General features: G+C 44.0%; 1 protein-coding gene across 1 annotated transcript in view; it reads right to left on the bottom strand.

The window, feature by feature from the left end:
* Positions 1–18,889, bottom strand: part of thsd7aa (thrombospondin, type I, domain containing 7Aa) — a 114,056-nt gene that overhangs the window by 25,807 nt on the left and 69,360 nt on the right. Inside the window, exons 7-17 of the mRNA XM_015955744.3 lie at positions 17,032–17,226; positions 13,731–13,971; positions 11,508–11,623; positions 10,405–10,543; positions 10,023–10,126; positions 5,791–5,985; positions 5,449–5,715; positions 3,629–3,807; positions 3,507–3,512; positions 2,273–2,406; positions 1,961–2,114 (exon numbers count right to left, since the gene is read on the bottom strand). Of these exons, the coding sequence (XP_015811230.3) occupies positions 1,961–2,114; positions 2,273–2,406; positions 3,507–3,512; positions 3,629–3,807; positions 5,449–5,715; positions 5,791–5,985; positions 10,023–10,126; positions 10,405–10,543; positions 11,508–11,623; positions 13,731–13,971; positions 17,032–17,226 (1,730 nt within the window). The remainder of the gene's footprint in view (positions 1–1,960; positions 2,115–2,272; positions 2,407–3,506; positions 3,513–3,628; positions 3,808–5,448; positions 5,716–5,790; positions 5,986–10,022; positions 10,127–10,404; positions 10,544–11,507; positions 11,624–13,730; positions 13,972–17,031; positions 17,227–18,889) is intronic.

Raw genomic sequence — 18,889 nt, 5'->3', positions numbered from 1 at the left:
TGAGCTGCAGACACAGTTGCACTCTGGAACAATTTGGTTTAACCCCTCAATCAAACTCCTTAATACTGATATAAATGAAGAGGCACTGTTTCCCATTTTTAAAGTCTTTGGTATGACCCGACCATGGATTTGAACCTATGATCTCCCAGTAGCTGGGCAGAAACTCATACCACTAGCCACTGAGCTGAGCATAGAATGGTCTGGATTTAATATTCATCTGTACTTTTGTTTAATGCATTTTACAGATTAAATGTTTATTAACAATAAAGCGATAGTTGTTTCAGCAAAGTTCTGGAATCAGTTTTTCTCTCCGGGTCCTTTCCTGAGTCCCTCAGTTAGGTCTCCAGCCTGCTAACTGTTGTAACTCAGCTCCTAATAATGACAGAAGCTTTTTTTCTGCTCTGTTCCATCTGGATCACTCCTGGACAGGTAAGGCTGCTGTCCCATCCGCAGTAAACTGGAGAAAACCCGGGTGTGAATCAGCACATCTGCTGCTGGATCAGAGTCTTAAGGTGGTCTACAGGGGACATGTCCTCTTTGACATTAACCACTGGAGTCCCACATGGCTGTGTTCTAGGCCCTATTTCTACACTCATTAAACACTCATTGACTTATTTAAATCAGACCATTTACAGGAAACTGAAGTTACATTTTGTTACAAAGCTAATGATAAATGACCCGCACTTGTATAGCGCCTCTCAGAGTAAGGACTCCAGAGCACTTTACACTGCAATGAATCATTCATCCATTCACACACTGATGGTGATGAGCTACGATGTAGCCTCAGCTGCCTTGGGGCGCACTGACAGAGGTGAGGCTGCCGAGCCCAGGCGCCACCGGTTCCTCTGACCACCACCAGCAGGGAAGGTGGGTTAAGTGTCTTGCCCAAGGACACAACAGCAGAAGTCTCTGTCCGGAGCCGGGATCGAACCTGCAACCTTCCGATTACTTAACAACCCACTCAACCTGTTGAGCTACTGCTGCCCCAATAAACAATAAAATATAGCAAAGAAAACAAAACAAACAAATAAACCTACCTGTCTCAAATGCAAATTGTTGTGTAGAAACTCTAATGAAGTATCTACTGTGAGGGCAGATTTCATACATTGAACTGTTTTCCCTTATGGCCTAATTTACAAATATGGAATCAAGACCATTCATGGATTTAAAGGTTTGGGTTTTACTATGGCCAAAAATGTTGCTCTGGTTTATGATGGCTTAGCATGGCATGTAGAAGCCATGATCCATCAGATAGATGAGGTTACAAGTTTGTTTACCCCACCTCTTTTCTTTACCTTTTCATGAAAAGACGGGGTCAGTTAAGTCACTGCAGACTTAAAGATTGTATGTTATATGGTGTATGATTGTAATCTGTCTCTCCATGCACGGATATAATCAATAAACCATATTCTGATCACATTTTTAAACATGGCTCTTGTTAAGATTATTTTTTACACCACACCACAAAGATTTAGTCAGCATCTGCCATGAATTCTGAGAATAAAGGGTCACCTCCCTAGGCTGGCAAGTCATCCTATATATGTGATTGTGTAATCTGACCACAACCCATAGGCGGATCTCAGTCGTGGGGTGGAATCTACAGGTGTCTTTCAAGCTGTCTCCGCATTCTATTGGACAATGGACGTGATGTAAACACTGCTGTGGATGTCAGTCAACGGGACAATCCACCATATTCGGTCAAAGACGGAAATACAACATTTTTTGTAATAAAGTATCTATATCTGCTCTTGACTCAAAGAAAAGCCAAAATAGTCCAAAGTTGATGCCAAAGCAATTTTCAATGAGCCACTGCCATTTTAGTTGTTCCAGTCCACTGCAACATCCCGCTCACTAAACTGATAGAGTGCTGTGATTGGTTTGAGTCAGTTTTTAAAGAGAAATGCCCTAAAACACCAACAACTCCTGATAAAACAGGATGAAAGAAGAAGTTTAGCCTCACCAGTGGGCATGGGCTCCAGGCACCCCAGTCTGATAGCACACAGTCCTCGGGGCAGGGCAGGTGGCTGTTACGGGCCCCTAGAGGCATCTCTTCTGGGTCACACAGGTAGTCCTCTACCTGCTCAGAGGGCCCGTCTATAGTGTTGAGCATGCACCTGCAAACGAAAGGATCAAAGCACTGATTCATGGTTTTCGACTACATTTTTACATCTGAGCATCTTTTTGGAAGAAACTAAAGTTCCAGTTTGACCAACGCCAACGTTTTAGAAACTGGAAGGTTCTAATGCTTAATACTTAGTTTTCCTTGTCTTACCTAATTTTTCTGGTCTGCACGCCCTCACCACAGTTGTTTCTCAAGTCAACGTTACTGACTTTCCACACACTCCAGGGTTCTGCCACCCAAACATACTGCCCACAGTCACTGACGCAGGGCACCACCTCGTAGACCTGATGTACGAACAGACATATTGGTTAAGCTGCCTATTTATACAAGAGCCATGTGTTTCATCAGGCCCAATGAGGACACGGGAGGATCCATTATCATTAGCATCTTTTTATATATGGATGCTTTACCAGCCCCCAGTCACTAGAGGGCACCAGTGATCTGAATAATTAAGCTGGAGGAAATGACGAGGCAAGACAAATGAGAGTTGGCAGAAAAAGGCAGCAAAATACAGCAAAACCTACACAGACAATGGATTTACTGTGAGTACTGTCAGAAATGAAGTATTACGAACGGCTGGAAAATTACTACAGCTGCTGTAATGAATAACAGCAGGGTTGCTGAAGTTATTTGTGGATGATGTTGGTTCACAGAAGTGCCCAACCCAGTCCTGGAGGGCTGATATCCAGCAGGTGTTGTGGTTTCTCTGCTCCCACACACTGGATTCAGTGGTTGAGTCACCTGTGCAGCAGTTCATCAAGCTCTGCAGATGCCTGTTAATCACCTGCTGATCAAAATCAGGTGTGCTGAAACAGAGTTAAAACTAAAACCTGCTGGATGCCGGCCCTCCGGGGCCAGGATTGGGCACCTTAGGGTAAAAAACAAACCCATTACCACAAGGGTCGGAATATGCATGCTATTAATTACGTGTACATGTGATTTTAATGGCTACCTCATGTTACGTGCATTTGTGTGAAGTGTTGTTTGTCTGCATCCTCTGAAAGTAACGAGATGTGTTTGCAAGGAGCAACATATGTGTAACCAGTATGAACAAGACGCACTCGCCAATGTCACTCTCTCCCTGGTCTGCCTCTTACACACTGACTTTTTTCCTGTCATGATCTAAAAATTAATCAGCTGCAGGTCTCTTATGTTTGCGCCATGTTTTATTTTTTTGTATCCAGCACTCTAAATGTCTGTGCTCTGTGCTGTGCCTCCTAGTAGAATCCTTCAAATATATATATATATATATATAATATAACTATGTATACATATAACGTAACTATGTGTCTATAATGTAAAACTAACTTTATAACTAACTATATAACTATGACTATTTAAATATATTCATACTCTGTGTAACTACTACTTTAAAGTTACTCACCTGAGCCTGTTGATGGAATTCAGTCAGCACAGAAAAACAAAAACAGATAAACGGGGTCATTAAAAAAAACAGGCAGTATTAAAGTTTGAGACTATTTTCTAAGCGTAATTCAGAAAGTTCACCTGGTTGACATGGTCCAGTTTAGGACATGGCCTTCCACCGTTGTAAGGCTTTTCTCTCAGCCACTTGGAGCGAACTTTGACCCCACTGCCACATGACTTACTGCAGCGCGACCAGTTGGACCACTCACTCAGTTTGCAGTCTGATGGACAGGGGATGATGCAAGCTTCCTCAATGTAGCCTGAAATCAGAAGGTATCGTGATATGTGCGGCTGTAAGGGTGTGAGCAGACGCTGGTGGAGAGCTTAGCTGAGTGTGTTTGTGTGGACAAGAAAAGTGCCCAAAGACCTTCAGAGGTCCAATGATTTATCTCTGGGGCAGTATCCCCAAAACCTCTGTTCATGTATTCTCAAATGCAGGATCTTCTTGTTACCCTTGTAATTCGTGCTATTTAAAGACCATTCATGTTGTTCAAAGAGCTCTACTGTGGCAAGGCCCCAGAGGTGGATGAGATCTGACCAGAATTCCTTGAGGATCTGGCAGGGGGTACTACTTTGGGGAAATGGGGTACCAGGCCCTTTGATATGGGCTGTTTGATCGTCATGGGCTCGACACACGGGAGGCGGCAAACGACCGCGATCAGCGAAATTTGTCGCTGTCGCTTTTATTACCTGACACACGGGAGGCGATCCGCGGCAGCGGCAAAGCCGTCTACGCGTTCTGTTCCATGGCGAAATCGAAACTTCCGTTGTTTTGTTTGGCTGTGTCAGGTTGGAGGGAATTAAGGTTATTTAAGTGGTTCAGAGTTAATAAAGCGGTAGATATGATGTTTCACAAGGTGCTGTTAGAGTTATGTGAAATCTTACTTTTGATTTTATTATATAAAACATAATAATAATCAACTTCTCCCTCATGTTTGCTCGGAGATGTACGGAGCATCCTGTCCGCTCATTGGTCAGTGAATGAAACCTCCGTTGATTGGTCCTCGTCCGAGCGACAGCGATGAAAAGTTGAAAATGTTTCAACTTTCTGGGATCACGTCGCTGGGTCGCCTGTGCACGACACGTGCACAAGCACAAAATTTCACACGCACGTTTTTCACGTTTCGCTTGGTAGGAGGGAGACCCGCGATTATCGCTTTGTCGCACATGTCTCATTGAAAATGGAGGAGAGGCGATGTCGCCTCCCGTGTGTCGAGCCCATTATACGACCGGTTGTCTCCAGGTCGGACCTTTGTCACTCATCCTGGTCATAACTTTTATGGACAGATTTTTAGGCGCAGCCAAGGTGTTGAGGGCATCTGTTTTGGTGGCCTGAGGATCGGGTCTCTGCATTTTGCAAATGATGTGGAGCTGTTGCCTTCATCAGAACGTGACCTCCATTTTTTGCTGGAGCAGTTCGCAGCCAAGTGTGAAGCGGCTGGGATGACAATCAGCTCCTCTAAATCTAAGACCATAGTCCTGAGCCGAGAAAGGGCAGAATGCGTTCTCCAGATCAGGGATGGAGTTTACGTATCTGGTGGTCTTGATCACGAGTGAGGGAAAGACGGAGCGCGAGATTGATAAGTGGATTGGTGCTGCGTCTGCAGTGATGCGGGAGTTGTACTGGTCTGTTGTGGAGAAAAGAGAGCTGAGCTGGACGGAGAAGTTATTGACTGAGAACATAAACAGTCACGCATTTACTCTAAGTGAAGGACTAACGAAAAATTAGATTTTGTGATTTAAAAATAAAGTTTATATATTTAACCAGGAATTGTTGGTTTTGCAAGGTTCTGAGACTTTCTTATGCAAGTCAAAAACTGACAAGTGTGAGAGCCCCTGGTCTGATCCGTTTGTTTAACTGACTCTAAGGGGTGGAGTCCATGAAACTTAGGAAAACCTACCATGACTGTTGCATCGAGATGTTTCTACTATGCGGTTGTCCTGGTCATAACACACCATGGCCTGGTAGCGATATCCTTGGCCACACTCCTTGATGTCACCTTGAACCTTCATGCCAAGCAGGCCCTCCACGCGGCTGCCTTCTGGTAGGATGCAGTCGGACCAGTTCCCCACCGGCTGGGCATTGTATTTATTACAGGGACAGTACTGGGTCTCACTCAGGGGATACATCTGATTGTTTTTACACTGGTCACGCTTTTTACTTTTTCCTGTAAAAAAGAATCACAAAGAATGTTCAAGTTGGACATCTTTCAAGAGTCGGTCTACCGTTGGACTCTACTAACCTAGTAGGATCCTCTTGCGAGTCCTGACTCCCACACAATCAGCTGAGCAGGAGGAAAACTTTGACCAGCTGCTGAGTTGACAGTCTTCCTGACAGGGCACCTGGCACAGCTGGGAGAGATGTGGCATGGGACTAGCAACCTTCAGACAAGCTTCAATTTCTGCTTGTCCACCATCCTGCTTTCGACATGAAACAGCTGCGAGAACAAAAGAAGAAATTATGACTGGTTAGGAGCCAGTTTAGTCAGAGTTTCAGCTGTCAGACAGATAGACTCCCTGTAGAGTCAATCATACTGAAGCCTACAGAAGGATTCGTGGTGACATAAGTGAGTCCTCTAGAAATTGAACCAATCCAACTTCTCAGCCTTCCACCACCGTGCTGCCAGCTGGGATCAAGAGTTTGATGCAGTGCATTGGGGTTAACCTGAGTACTTTGGGACATTGTTCCTGTAGTTTATTCAGATGAAACTTGAGCTGCCAGGTTCTTTAGAGAGAAGAAATTATCTCCTTCAGCCACTCCAAATTACTTTCTCTGTCTTTTTCAGGTTGTCCCGTCATGACCTTTAACTTTAGGCTTCTTTCATGCGAGCTGTTATTTTGCCGTGAATGCTAAACAAATAAAATAAAATACTTTTTAGCTGGACCCAAACGTGAAAAAACGGAGTGCCTTTTGGGAACGAGGCTTGCAATTTATGTTCTGATTATGGAATTTACTTTTTTATGAGGTTAAAGACTGAGCGGGTTTGATGATGTGCTACTTTCCCATGCCATAACTGACTATAGTTTGCATGCTGTTGTGTGTCTATGAAAGTGGTATTTAAACAGCACACATGTCAGGAACACAGAGGAGCATGCCACTAACCTGCAGCTCTGTAGACAGGTTAGAGCAGCCAGAGCTTCATCGTCCACTATTAAAACACCCCAGCGCACACACATTAGCATAGCAATGCAGTAGGTGGTGTGTTACTGGGTTAGCTCACTGCTGCTTAAAGTGTTTCATTAAAAAGGTAAATTTATAAGATAAATGTGTAATTTCAGTTTTATAAGGCATAAAGTGCACAGAGAGTTCTCAGACTACCAGATGAGGACCAGCTACGTGCGTGGGTAAAGACACAAATCAGATCAAATTCAATCTGATGGGGTGTGAGAAGGCTATCTCAGGTCTTTATGATTTGTTCATCATTACACAATCAGACCTCAGGAGAACCCACTGAGATATAAAACCATCAGAAGAATGGCAGCTGTCTTAAAACTTGTGATTAATATTTGTCTTTACAGTATCCTGGACCAGTAGTTTGGAAAGGACCTTTGACCCATTCCAAAAAGATAGGCAACAACTCAAGATGAATATATTTGGATATACATGAAATATCTAGCCTGGTAATCCAACCTATATATGTAAATATGTAATCTGACAACAAGACATTGAAACAACTCAGTCACAGAGCAGAATCTATGACTGTCTTTCAAACTGTCTCGTAACACTTTACAATAAGGGACACAAGATGGTGCTTCGTCACTGCTCATTAAGTACTAAGTAATGATTTGTTCCTCAGTAGGTACTTGGGAGGAAGCTTCACTACTTTAGGAGACACAAATGTAGTATCTAATAAGTGAGTACTGAGTAAAGGTTGGTTTATGCTTGACACGTCCGCGAGGTCCGCAAGGCTCTGCGCGGAAAAGTTGCGTCATTTTGCGTCATTTTAACAACCACGCCCCTCCACCGCGCCTCCGCACAGCCCAGAATTTCCGCAACGCGCACCTCGAAAAATTTCTAACCACGCGGATGGACGGACGCGGAAAAACATGGCGGACCGGCAAGAACTAGCATGGCAGAGGTTCGTAAATACAGACATTTGTATGATTCAGCTCTCAGAGTGATCAACATGTTGTTAATAATTCTTGGAGAGAAATAGCTCGCACTGTCGGAAAAGTCGAGGACGCTGTTGAAAATGCTGAAATGCCATGTTGTAAACAGTCATTTCTACTTCTACTATGGTGTAGTGTTGGATGCATGCCGTAGAGCTCCATGCTGCCCCCTACAGTTTGGGAGAATATTGGCTCACCGCAGAGACAAGCCGCATGAACCATAAACGCTGCGAGTTGTGAAGCGCGTTCCATCCGCGAGCCGCATCACCGCGCGGAAAGTGAATGCGTCAAGCATAAACCAAGCTTCAGTGATGATTCGTTCCTTCTCTTTTCCTTAGATAACTATCCATTAGTCAGTGAATAAGACTGGTGGGTGTTTTTACCAGTAAATACTGGTTAACTACCCATTAGTTCCTGGTTCATTGCTCAGTACCTCCTAAGTCATTCCCTAGTAACGACCCTTACTGTCTCTGCAACCAATAATCAGCACTAGGGCAAATCAGAGCAACGAACAACATCAAGTATTCATTGCTTGGGAAAAAGTCAATGGGGCAGTCTGCTATACACCATCAAAGAAGAAGCTCTGTCTCAGCTCTGGTGGTAATCCTGCCCAACAAACCAATAGAGTGCTGTGACTGGCATGACACACAACTGTTCAGACAAATGGTAGACCAGCTAAGACTATAACGGAACGTGGCTCGGCCAACCTGCAGAGTAACATCTTTTTGCTAATGATTTCTAGGCTATGAAATAATAACATCATCACCATAGCAAATCACCATTTTATTAAACTTAAGTCCTTCTCACATTGAACCAATTAACCTTCAGCAATAAGCCCGGCCTCCAGGCTCATTCAGAATCTCTGAGTGCGTTGTGACCTGCCAACCAGTCACACTATGTGTGGGTCTTCTTGCCTCAGACAAGTTAGGAAGACTAGTCATGCATGTCTTTGCCAGCGCTGTTTGTCGTGTGTTAACACACGCCTGTATGCTCCGGACCAGCAAGTCCACACAAGCCCTGCTTCTTTAGGCAAGCTGGTGATGAGCAGTGTTCTAAAGGTTCATTTGCTTCTATTACATTCACTTTAAATAAATGAAGAGAGCTAGTATTCTGGATTTTTTGCTGAGTATTCTGGGTAACTAACAGCATTAGTGCTTTAGTGTTCAACGCAGAAGCCAATGAGCGTCACTCTGATCTTCTTCTGCTGACTCACAGCCTCACACCCCAAACTGATGCGTTACTGAGGTTAAAATTAGGTTTGTATTGAAGAGACGTTTATGTTCCACCTTATCTTAAGTCAGTAAGAGGATATCATGGTGGAAACACTGCTCAGAAAGGATCATAGACATGATTAATCACTTCCTCTATCTAAACACTTAGTGTGAAGCCTCCAGACACAGGCCGTAGGCAAATAAGAGTGCTCATGTTGCAGAAAAATGATACTTTTGAATGCTGAGTAGTTTATTTCTCCCTCATTTAAACTCAGTTTTGAACCCTTCCAATGAAACACATCCATGAGCAAGAAAGAGAGGGGTGTAACCCCCCCCTTGTGTTTGACTGCTGTATGCAGCAGGTGTGGGGTGTGGGGGGGTGGAGTAGGGTGGTAATGAAAGGCTTGTATTCCTGTATTCTGTTACAGGTAATAGTGCTTAATGATAATAGCCTCCAATGATGGAAGAGAAGGAAGCTCATCGTTTACATCCAATAATAGTCTTTTCTCTGAGACTTTAGGACAGTTAGTGCTGATGAAAACTCTTCTGTCTCCAGGATTGGGTCGCCAGAACTGGTGGATCAAGGGTTGCAAGTTCGAGCCCTGCTTAGTCGGTCGCAGTCGTGGCAAGACACTTCACCCTCCTTGTCTTCTAGTGGTGGTTGGAGGGACCTGTAGCGCCTGTGTGTGGCACCCTTGCTTATGCCAGTGTGCTCCAAGGGAGCTGCGGCCACGATGTGGCTCATCACCATTAAAATGTGGACAACTGAATCACCGAGTGTGAAGCACTCTGGAGTCCTCTACCTCAGAAAAGCTCTATGCAAGGTCAGGTCATGGGTCAGACTTAAACGTGGAACTGCTGATGCTGGGGGCTAAAGATGTTCCAGCAACGCCGGAGCCCAAGACACAGTCCGACAGAAGGGAGAGACTAAGGACAGGATGAGGAACTGACTTCTGTTGGATGTCTGGAGAATGATCTAGCGTTTGAGCGCTGAACAGAGGAGCGGATGTACAGCATGCATGAAAAACTCAGCGTGACTGATCACGTTCTAAAATAATAAGTAATAATTATTTTTCTGGGAGCCTGGTCTCTAACAGGGACTGAGTGTGTGTTCACTTAACCAGTGTAAGATGGAGGTTTTTGGACGTGATTACCTCTAAACTGCAAACCCGGCCCACAAGTCTCCTGAGCTCCGGGAGAGTCCTGCCGGATGGACCACGGGACCAGCTGACAGCGTCTCCATTTGTGTGTTTTCCATCTGGACAGAATCAGAGCAGACAGGAACATGCAGAAATGTGTGTCCAAACTAGTGCTGGAAAATAAAACGAAGTATGTGTGTGTGCGCGCGCGCGTGTGTGTGTGTGAAGGGAGGATCTGAGGCTGCAGCAGCCTCCATATTTACAGCTGAACAAAACCTCTGCTGTGGTAGAACAACAGCTGAGGAACGTTAGATGTTCTTGAACAGTGAGAGCCTAACTTTAGCCAGCTGTTCTACATGAGAACACACGAGCAGCTGAGACACGTGATTATTGCTACCTGTATCCATGACAGACGGACTGAGCTTCACACTCCTGTTCCTGAGTCAGAGCTTCAGGACAGTCCTGTCCCCCGTTGGCTGGTAACTGGATGATGATCCGTTTCCTGTGCTGCTTCCTGAATTGCCTCCTGGTGTTTCCTTTTGATGAAAAACAGAAGCAGAGCATTCAAGAAATACCTTTGACCGGAACCAGAACAGAACTGCCCCTGCATCACTGTGAGACCCAAAAGGCTGGCCCAGAAACTCAACTTCAACTCCACACCGGTTCTCCCCACATGGTCACATAAAAACCCCACTTAACTCAAGTTTGTTTGTTAATTTGCGCTTCTTTAGAACACACAACCCACCATGGAGGCAAGTTCATGCGTCCACGTTGTCTATCGCTCTCTGCTATGGTTTTAAATCTATGTTGGTCTTTTTACATCATTTTACACAGATATCATACCCCTGTAATCTACTTGCAAATGTTTTTTTTTTCTTTCTCTTAATTTAAAAACTTAACCCTTTGATGCATAACGGTCACTACAGTGGACAGGTACTCAAAATTGTTATTTATTTGTTTTTGCTATTAAGCACAGCTGTTGAAGACTTTATTGCATTTGAGCCCCTCCATTTGGACTTCAGTAAGTCAAGCCAACATATTCCATGTTCAGAATGCACGCTGTCCACTGAGGTGGCCACGTAATAAATTGTTTATAAATTATACAATTTTACAAAAAATATTTGTTGAAATTTGTTTCATTCACAACTAAAGATGAATGAAAAAAATTGTTAAAAAAATCACGGTTGAAGATTTCATAATTCATGCATCAAAGGAGACAAAATCGTATTTTTTATATCAACAATTCCCTAATGAAAAATGAACAAAAAAATCAGACTTTAATCACAGAACAATGTCAGAATCCTGATTTAATAATATTAATTTTATCCAAGAATTTTCACTTTATTCTCAGAATTCCACAAATAAACTTTAGTGGCACTAATCCTCTTCTGTTTGATTAGTCAGAAACTATAGAGACTTGTGGTTACGCTCTAAACAAGTGTTACTCTGGTGGACCAGGGGGGAGGTCTGGTTCAGGAGGAGCGTCCTGCTGTAGCTAACCTGCTGGACATGCTGTAGGACAGGGGCTCCAGCTGCTGTAGGGGGTGACCACACAGTCTCTCTTGCAGGGCAGCAAACACGGCCTGACAGTATCGGGGCGAAGACTATCTGGACACCTGGAGGAACAGGATTAATAACAATCAGTCACACACTCAAGGCTGGGTCGTCTCCAAGCAGCTTTTCCTGGAAGGATCCAGAATATGTTAATGGCAATGGGAGCTTTCATAACTGTTTTGTTGTTTTAGCGTTACTCTGCAGCTTATAGCCCGATAATAAATCACATCCGGTTAAAGCTGACGCACCATTTTTCTTATTCTCCAACAAACTAGTAAAACTGACCCATGAATGAGGTTTACAGACAATATGAATGAGGAGCTGTTTCTGATGAACTGACCCTCTGAGTTCTGGTGTTGCCAGCAGCAGAAACCTCTTTGTTTACATTGACAGGACCCCAAGGCAGCAGGTTCAGAGCTCAGCATGTAGCAGCAGGTTTAGGAGGAAACGCAGGAGTGAAGAGCTGGATTAGTGTCTACACACAGTGCAGGGGGGGCTGGTGGAGTACGCCTGAAAAATGCTGCTCTGCTGCCAGAATAATGCCACTGTTGTGTTGAATAAATAAACAGATAGCCCATGTTCCCAGCAGATGCCTCCAGGTAGGGGAGGAAAAGAAACAGATGTTGGTGAGCAGCTCATCAGCAACACACCGACCCTCAGACCGAACCATGTCTGTCAAATCAGCACTCAGACTCCTTCCTACAGTCCTTCAGAGTAAACAAGTCTATGACTGCTTTGGTTACAGAGCTTCAACCAGGAAAGCTGCTGGTCTGATTGTGGGTGATGTTCCTGTAGAAACACCTGATGAGTGCGAACACCGGTTCTAGTAAACTACCGTCGACTGGACTTCTATACGTACAAAAGATACTTTGCTTCTCTTCTTCAGGGGTCTTCAAATTCAAATTTTTTTAGCTTTATTTGTAGTGAGTGCAAACTAACTCAACCCCTCCCATGGGCTGCCTTTGTGGGCCAGGTACACACATGAGAGGGTTTCATCACGAGTTTCCCAAAGACGGAAATCTGACTCGGAACTTTGGAGATTTCTGACTACCGTATTTTCACGACCATAAGGCGCACCTAAAAGTCTTAAATTTTCTCCAAAATGTACGCCCTATGGTGCAGTGCGCCTATTGTGTTGTTGTGAGATGCGAATGTAGTAGAAGACAAGGGGCGTGGCGTGAACGTGCGGATGCGAGTGAAGACAGACCCCGAATAGTTCAAAAGGGCAGGTATGCGCGGTAGGCTGAACATTGGTCTGACAACCCTGAGAATGGTACCTGCTAAGAGACACGCCTATGAAGCACAGTTTAAAATGCAAGCAATCAGCTACGCGGAGAAACACGGGAATAGAGCAGCGGCGAGAGAATTCAGCATTAATGAGTCCATGGTTCGCAAGTGGAGGAAGTTGGAAAATGAACTCCGACAAGCAAAGAAGACGCAGCTGTGTTTCCGCGGGCACAAAGCCAGGTGGCCTGAGCTGGAAGACCGCCTCGAGCTTTGGGTTAACGAGCAGAGGGCAGCTGGGAGAAGCGTCTCTACAGTCACCATTCGTCTGAGGAAGTGCACGTGCGCTCTAAACCACGTCTGAACCAGGGCTAGACCAGTAAAGTGAAGCATGCTTTTGGCTCTTTATAATTTTCACAATGTCTGGTTTGCACTGATACGTTCCGAGTCCCGAGCCCGCACAGATGTTTTACCGGTACATTTACCGTGCCCGTGCCCGCGCCCTATAACCCGGTGCGCCTTTTGTATGTGTTAAATAGCAAAAAGACACCCGTAACTGAAGCTGCCCCCTATAACACAGTGCACCCTATGGTCGTGAAAATACGGTAGTCTGAACTTTAAAATCCAACATGGCCACCCCATGCACGAGACTATTGTTAGCTGACCTGTTGAGCCACAATTAGTGAATCTCTTATGGTAAAACGTTATCACAACCGTTGCCCTGGTTACTAAACACAACAGTTAGCTAGTGCCTTCATGACCTCCAGTTGGAACACGGTTAAGCTTGTTGTGATGTCATTCCCAGATCTGTGATGTCATTCCCAGATCTGTTGTTCTAACATTCACTTTAGGCTTTATCATCTTGTTGATCAGATTTCTGCACCAGAACAGATCCAAACATGTCAGCTGACGTGGAACATTTAGTTAAACCATAACAGATCTTACTTTTTGGGAGGAACTTGGCCCACATTGACTCGGACACAGATGATTTTTCGAGTTTGCATCCCAACAGAACACGACGTGTCATCTCCACGTATTCGTCCCACAGATGTGTTGGTGGACAGGATGGACGAGTCCTCAATGCACTGTCCCCATGTTCCCGTCTGCCAGTGGTACACAGTGCAGGGATGGTCATTACAGCTCCTCACCTCCTGCAGAGCACTGATGTTGGGACACTGGAATCCTCCTGAGGAACCAAGGAAACAAGTTTAAGGCGGATCCAATAGCAAGGTCTATCAGCAAGTCAACCTAAAGCTCTATCCTACCTGATCTACCTGGATTTCAACTGCTGACTTTGAGTTAGTAACTGAACAACAGCCTCATAGCGTTTTTGTTTCTTCTCTGTTTGGATTTTGTTGGATCAGCAGATTTCTACACAAAAACCACTTTCATCAAACCAAACGTACACACACAACATCCTACATCAGCAAAAACCACAGCTACTCTCTAAGAACATGGAAATATGTCCGTAGGGACCTAGAAGAGGAGTAAAGAAAACATAGATCTGTTTGGAAGCCCACACTGAGTACCACAGAGGACATCTCGGAGGAGGAACTTCTTACCATGCATCACAGAAACCCAGGCAACAACTCTGGCTGTCACTGTGTAGAAAATACATAATAACAATTCAGAGCTGGGAGAGTCAATCTGGAACCAGCCCTGCAAACAGTCAACGTCACATAGACGTGCAGATCATGTATATTGAGTCTGTTGGTCCAGACCGTGTCCGTAGGACGTCCAAAGTAGGTCTTTGCACAGTGGGATGGGAATGTGTTGATCTATTGATGGGATTTTTGTCCATAATTATTGCCAGCAGAGATCTGTTACTGAATGGGATGGGGTGTCAGTGATTCACATGTTATACCTATTTTTGTAATGGTCAACACAGTGTTAATGTGCGTGCGAATGGGTGAATGACTGATTGTGTTGTGAAGCACCTTGGGGGCTTGTATCTGTAGAACCCTAAGAAGATGCTATAAAAATACAGACCATTTACCATTTACCATGTTATTTACGTATGTTTTTGCCTTATCGTTTCTAGTAAAAACACGTAAAAGCATGAACGAAACCAAGACTGTCTTGTCATCCCTCCAAAACATCTTTATCTGTGTTTTTTGTTAAAGATGTCTGTTGTGTGTTGGAAGTGTTTGGCAACCAGCAGGATTTATTTGTTGGATTGCTCTTGCGGAGAAGTGTCAACGGGTGGGGGATGTCTTGCAGTTAATCAGCAACCCGCATACTCTACAACTAAAATTAAAGAATTTTACAGTAGAATATTGACAAAACAGTCTGTCTCAATTAGGTTACAGAAAGATTACATGGAAATGGATTTCCTTCTCTGCTGGCTGGGGGATTGTTTTTTTCCTTTCAAAAACACCGAAGAGTGACGTAATTACTGTGTGCCTCTCTTAGGGATGGCCGCTACCGCTCCGGCAGTGTTATTTGTAACACTGGCCGGCAAAACTCAGCAGCATTTTGGAAAGGGCCAAAACCGTGGAGCGACCTAGAACTTATTTCGGTAAGTCTTTACAGTCTTTATTAACTCATTCACTGCCATTGACAACTAAAGTCGTCATTTTAAATCCAACCGTTCACTGCATTTCATTTACATGTTTTTGCTGTTTGAGCATCGGAACGAGCCCCCGTGAGAACAAACATCTCAGCTCTAAAGCCAATCTTCATCCGCACACGTCACACGTCGCGTGATCAGGAAGCAGAAAACCCGTGTGTTAGGAGATTGTTTTGGGCCGCTGCTGTAAAAAAAGTGAGGCGCGAACCGGAAAAACTTCTGCAGATCACAATTCAACAACGCATTATGAAAGAATGGATGACGCTCGAAAGGCGCAGATTCTTCCTGATGTAAGAGGTGAGTCTCCGCTTTGTTTTAGTTGTTTTGGCATCGACATCATCCTAGCGTGCAACGTTCTGTGACTCTTAAAAAAAAAAAGTAAAAGCGGAAGTGGAAAAGTGGAAGCGAAGGACTTTACCGATCAGGAAATGGCTGGCAGCGAATGAGTTAATGTTACTTAGTGCATCAATAAACATCAATAAAGTAATAAAAACTGCTTGATATGAATGTTAATATTAAGTAATGCATTACAAAGCAGCTAAAAAAACTACAGCGTCGCGCGGTAAAGTCGGCATTTCCGTCTTTTTTCTGATTGGTTATTTTTGAGCTGCCTAATCCCGCCCCTCATGTGCCTCTCTTCCTCTCTGCCTGTGAGCTACCAGGCTCTTTCTCTGTGCAGAATTAAACAGAGGAGGAGTCTGGCAGGCCAGGCTACTAGAGGCTAACATTAAGCTAACGATGCTAACGGTGAATAGGAAAAACTCAGTTGGGACTAAAAAAATATGTCAAACTACAGTGAAAAGTATTTATGTACTTATCAAAGTACTGTGTATTACTCGTCTTGACTCATCATAGAATCTTCTGGCACTGATCCATAGCTGGCAACAGCCGTGAAACTCATGAAATGGGACGGGGGTGAGAAAGTCACTCTTCATAAACATGGACTGCAGTACCCCACTTTGACCATGGGATGTCATTCTTGCTTCATTCTTACATCATGCATCTTTAACACTATAACATTATCATAACAAGTAGTAACTACCAAAGGGTGTCTCTAATGCTACATTTACTAACCCTGATTATAATTATATATTTTTACAAGCCTGTTTCTTGAAACCAAATATACATCAGACGTAAGAACAGAACTAAGAAAACCCACATGGCTCAATGGCTTTCAGCAGCAGCTGAAAAGTAACACTGTAAATGAACCAATCATGCGGTTTTCTTTGAAACTATGCAAGATTTAAAACAAGGCTTCATCGACACGCCCCTTTTGATGCTCAGTATGAGTCTCTGCTTCATTGATCTCATCACTTTCTAAAATGCCCCAAGAATTACAAATTTGGTTTTGAGGTAAAGTGTTCCTGGAGCTGGAACCTGCAAAACCTTCAGTGAAGATTCAGAAACCACAAGAATCACCTCAGTGAATCATCGGTTACTTCATTTCACAAAACAGGACTTCTTGGATGGATATCTTTATCTTAAATTAATCTTAATGTGATGACATTTCTGTTATAGGAAAGGCCTTTTTGGACCAAAGATCTTTTTGGGTTTGCTCTCCCGGTTCCTCGTTTATCCTTCAAATAGGAAAAGCTTAGAATGGAGAGGTTATTTTAGGGTTTGGAGTTTTTTTCCATGTTCTGGTTCTGTGTGACGCTGGTTTCTGTAGTTTCCTACCTTCTCCTGCATTGTAGGCCAGGATGGACCTGACTCGGGTCTGCCTTCCCTCGGTGTTTTTCCCAGAGCAGGTATGAGAGCAGAGTGACCAGAAGGTCCAGGTGCTCAGGGCACAGTCCTTAGGGCACGGCACCTCGCAGATGGAGGGCATGGGAAGGATGGCGTCCCGACACAGTTGCTTCTCCACGTTTTCACCTGGATGGACAAGAGAACCGTTATAGGGGGTTTCGATCAAATTGGTTCTGGAGACACAGTGAGATGCGAAAGTTTGGGCAGCCTTGTTAATCTTCATCACCCCCCCCTCAAATATTCTTTCTTATGGTTGGATTCACTGGTGTGCGGAGGTCAAGGGTCACTGAGCTTACCAAAAACCACTTTTGAGTTCCAATAATTAGTTCTGAAGGTTTTGGAATCAATAAAATGACAAGTGCCCAAATTTATGCACCTGCCTAATTTATTTTAAACAACTTTCTGTAAAGCCGTCATTTCACTTCTCAAATATCACTGAGAGCGTCTCCTTATGATATTTTTAACTGACGTTTTTTATTACAACAAACAACAAATTATGCAGGAAAATCGTGAAGATTAACAAAGCTGCTCAGACTTTCGTATCCCACCGGTGCTGGTGCCAGAGCTAGTGCTTTGGCGGTTCTAAACCGGTTCACACTGGTTCCTTTTTCCACAGACTCGGGTCTTGGTCTGTGCAATTGTATTACCAAAGCGATGGGTCATGACTGTACACACCTATATGGGGACAGAGCATGTCACTGACTTCTGATCTACAGCATATAAAAAATAAACCTTCATGTTGAAATATTAATTATGTCCATCACGCTTTTCTTTATAAATCACAAACGTTGCATACAAATTCACTTACACAATCTCCAGACCTCGTTTTGTATGTAAGCAAGCTTATAAATCAGACCCCTGGTCTTTATTTAGAGACGCAAAAGCAGCATCAGAAACACAATAATGAGAGTAATACGGGATGTTATTTTAGTCTTAGAGGGATTTGAGTTGCTGCATTGATCTTCACCTAAAGTCTGTCATCACCTTCATCACTCCAAGCTGTAACTCATCCGTCCACTAAAAGGCCTATCTATGAAAATCTCCTGGTGAATGGTCCAAAGACTGACAACTGGGGGATTCAATGACATATGTGAGTCCACAGGGAAAAACAGATCTATTTCCATCTGAATGAGAAAACCAGGAATCAATAGCAGGCCAGCTGGGAAGGACTCTGACTGACGATGGGAGATGTACACAACCTGGCAAGGTCAGTCAAGGACATCCAACATCTGAAAGCATTCATATCTTTAATGCATGGATATTCTTTTGGATCTGGATGATCATGATCTTCAGCCCAGACTGGAGCAGTCAGTGGTCCAACAAACGGGCTTCTAATGTAAACATCAGCTGTTTCAACCTCAGACCCTCCAGGTTTCCACCCAATTTAAATTCAAATGACAACAAATCATTTTTAAACTCATGGATCGATAGAAGACTGGAGAAAACATTTAGTTTATTTTCAGCTCTACGTGTTGAAGAATGTTCCTGAAAACCCACAGATCCCGAAACGTGAAACTCTTCTCAGGTCCGTTTCTGGATGAGCCGCTGCTTCTGGAACCCAGATGAAAGCCAGGCCTCAGCGCCGCCACATCCAGATGAGATTATCTCACACATCAGAGTTAATGGGAGTGATTCCAAGAAGCAGCGGGCCGTGCTAATTTCATTCTGATTCAACAGGGTCCAATAACAGCAGAACCAGGCTGAGTGCTCCCGCAAGATGGGAGGAAGGAAGACTTATGAGGATGCGCTCACTTTCGAGCCCGGACCAAAAAAGCTCCAGATAATAACG

This window comes from Nothobranchius furzeri, chromosome 11, assembly GCF_043380555.1.
Source record: "Nothobranchius furzeri strain GRZ-AD chromosome 11, NfurGRZ-RIMD1, whole genome shotgun sequence".
In the NCBI taxonomy this organism is placed as follows: domain Eukaryota; kingdom Metazoa; phylum Chordata; class Actinopteri; order Cyprinodontiformes; family Nothobranchiidae; genus Nothobranchius; species Nothobranchius furzeri.
This window is presented reverse-complemented; position numbering and strand designations above follow the sequence as displayed.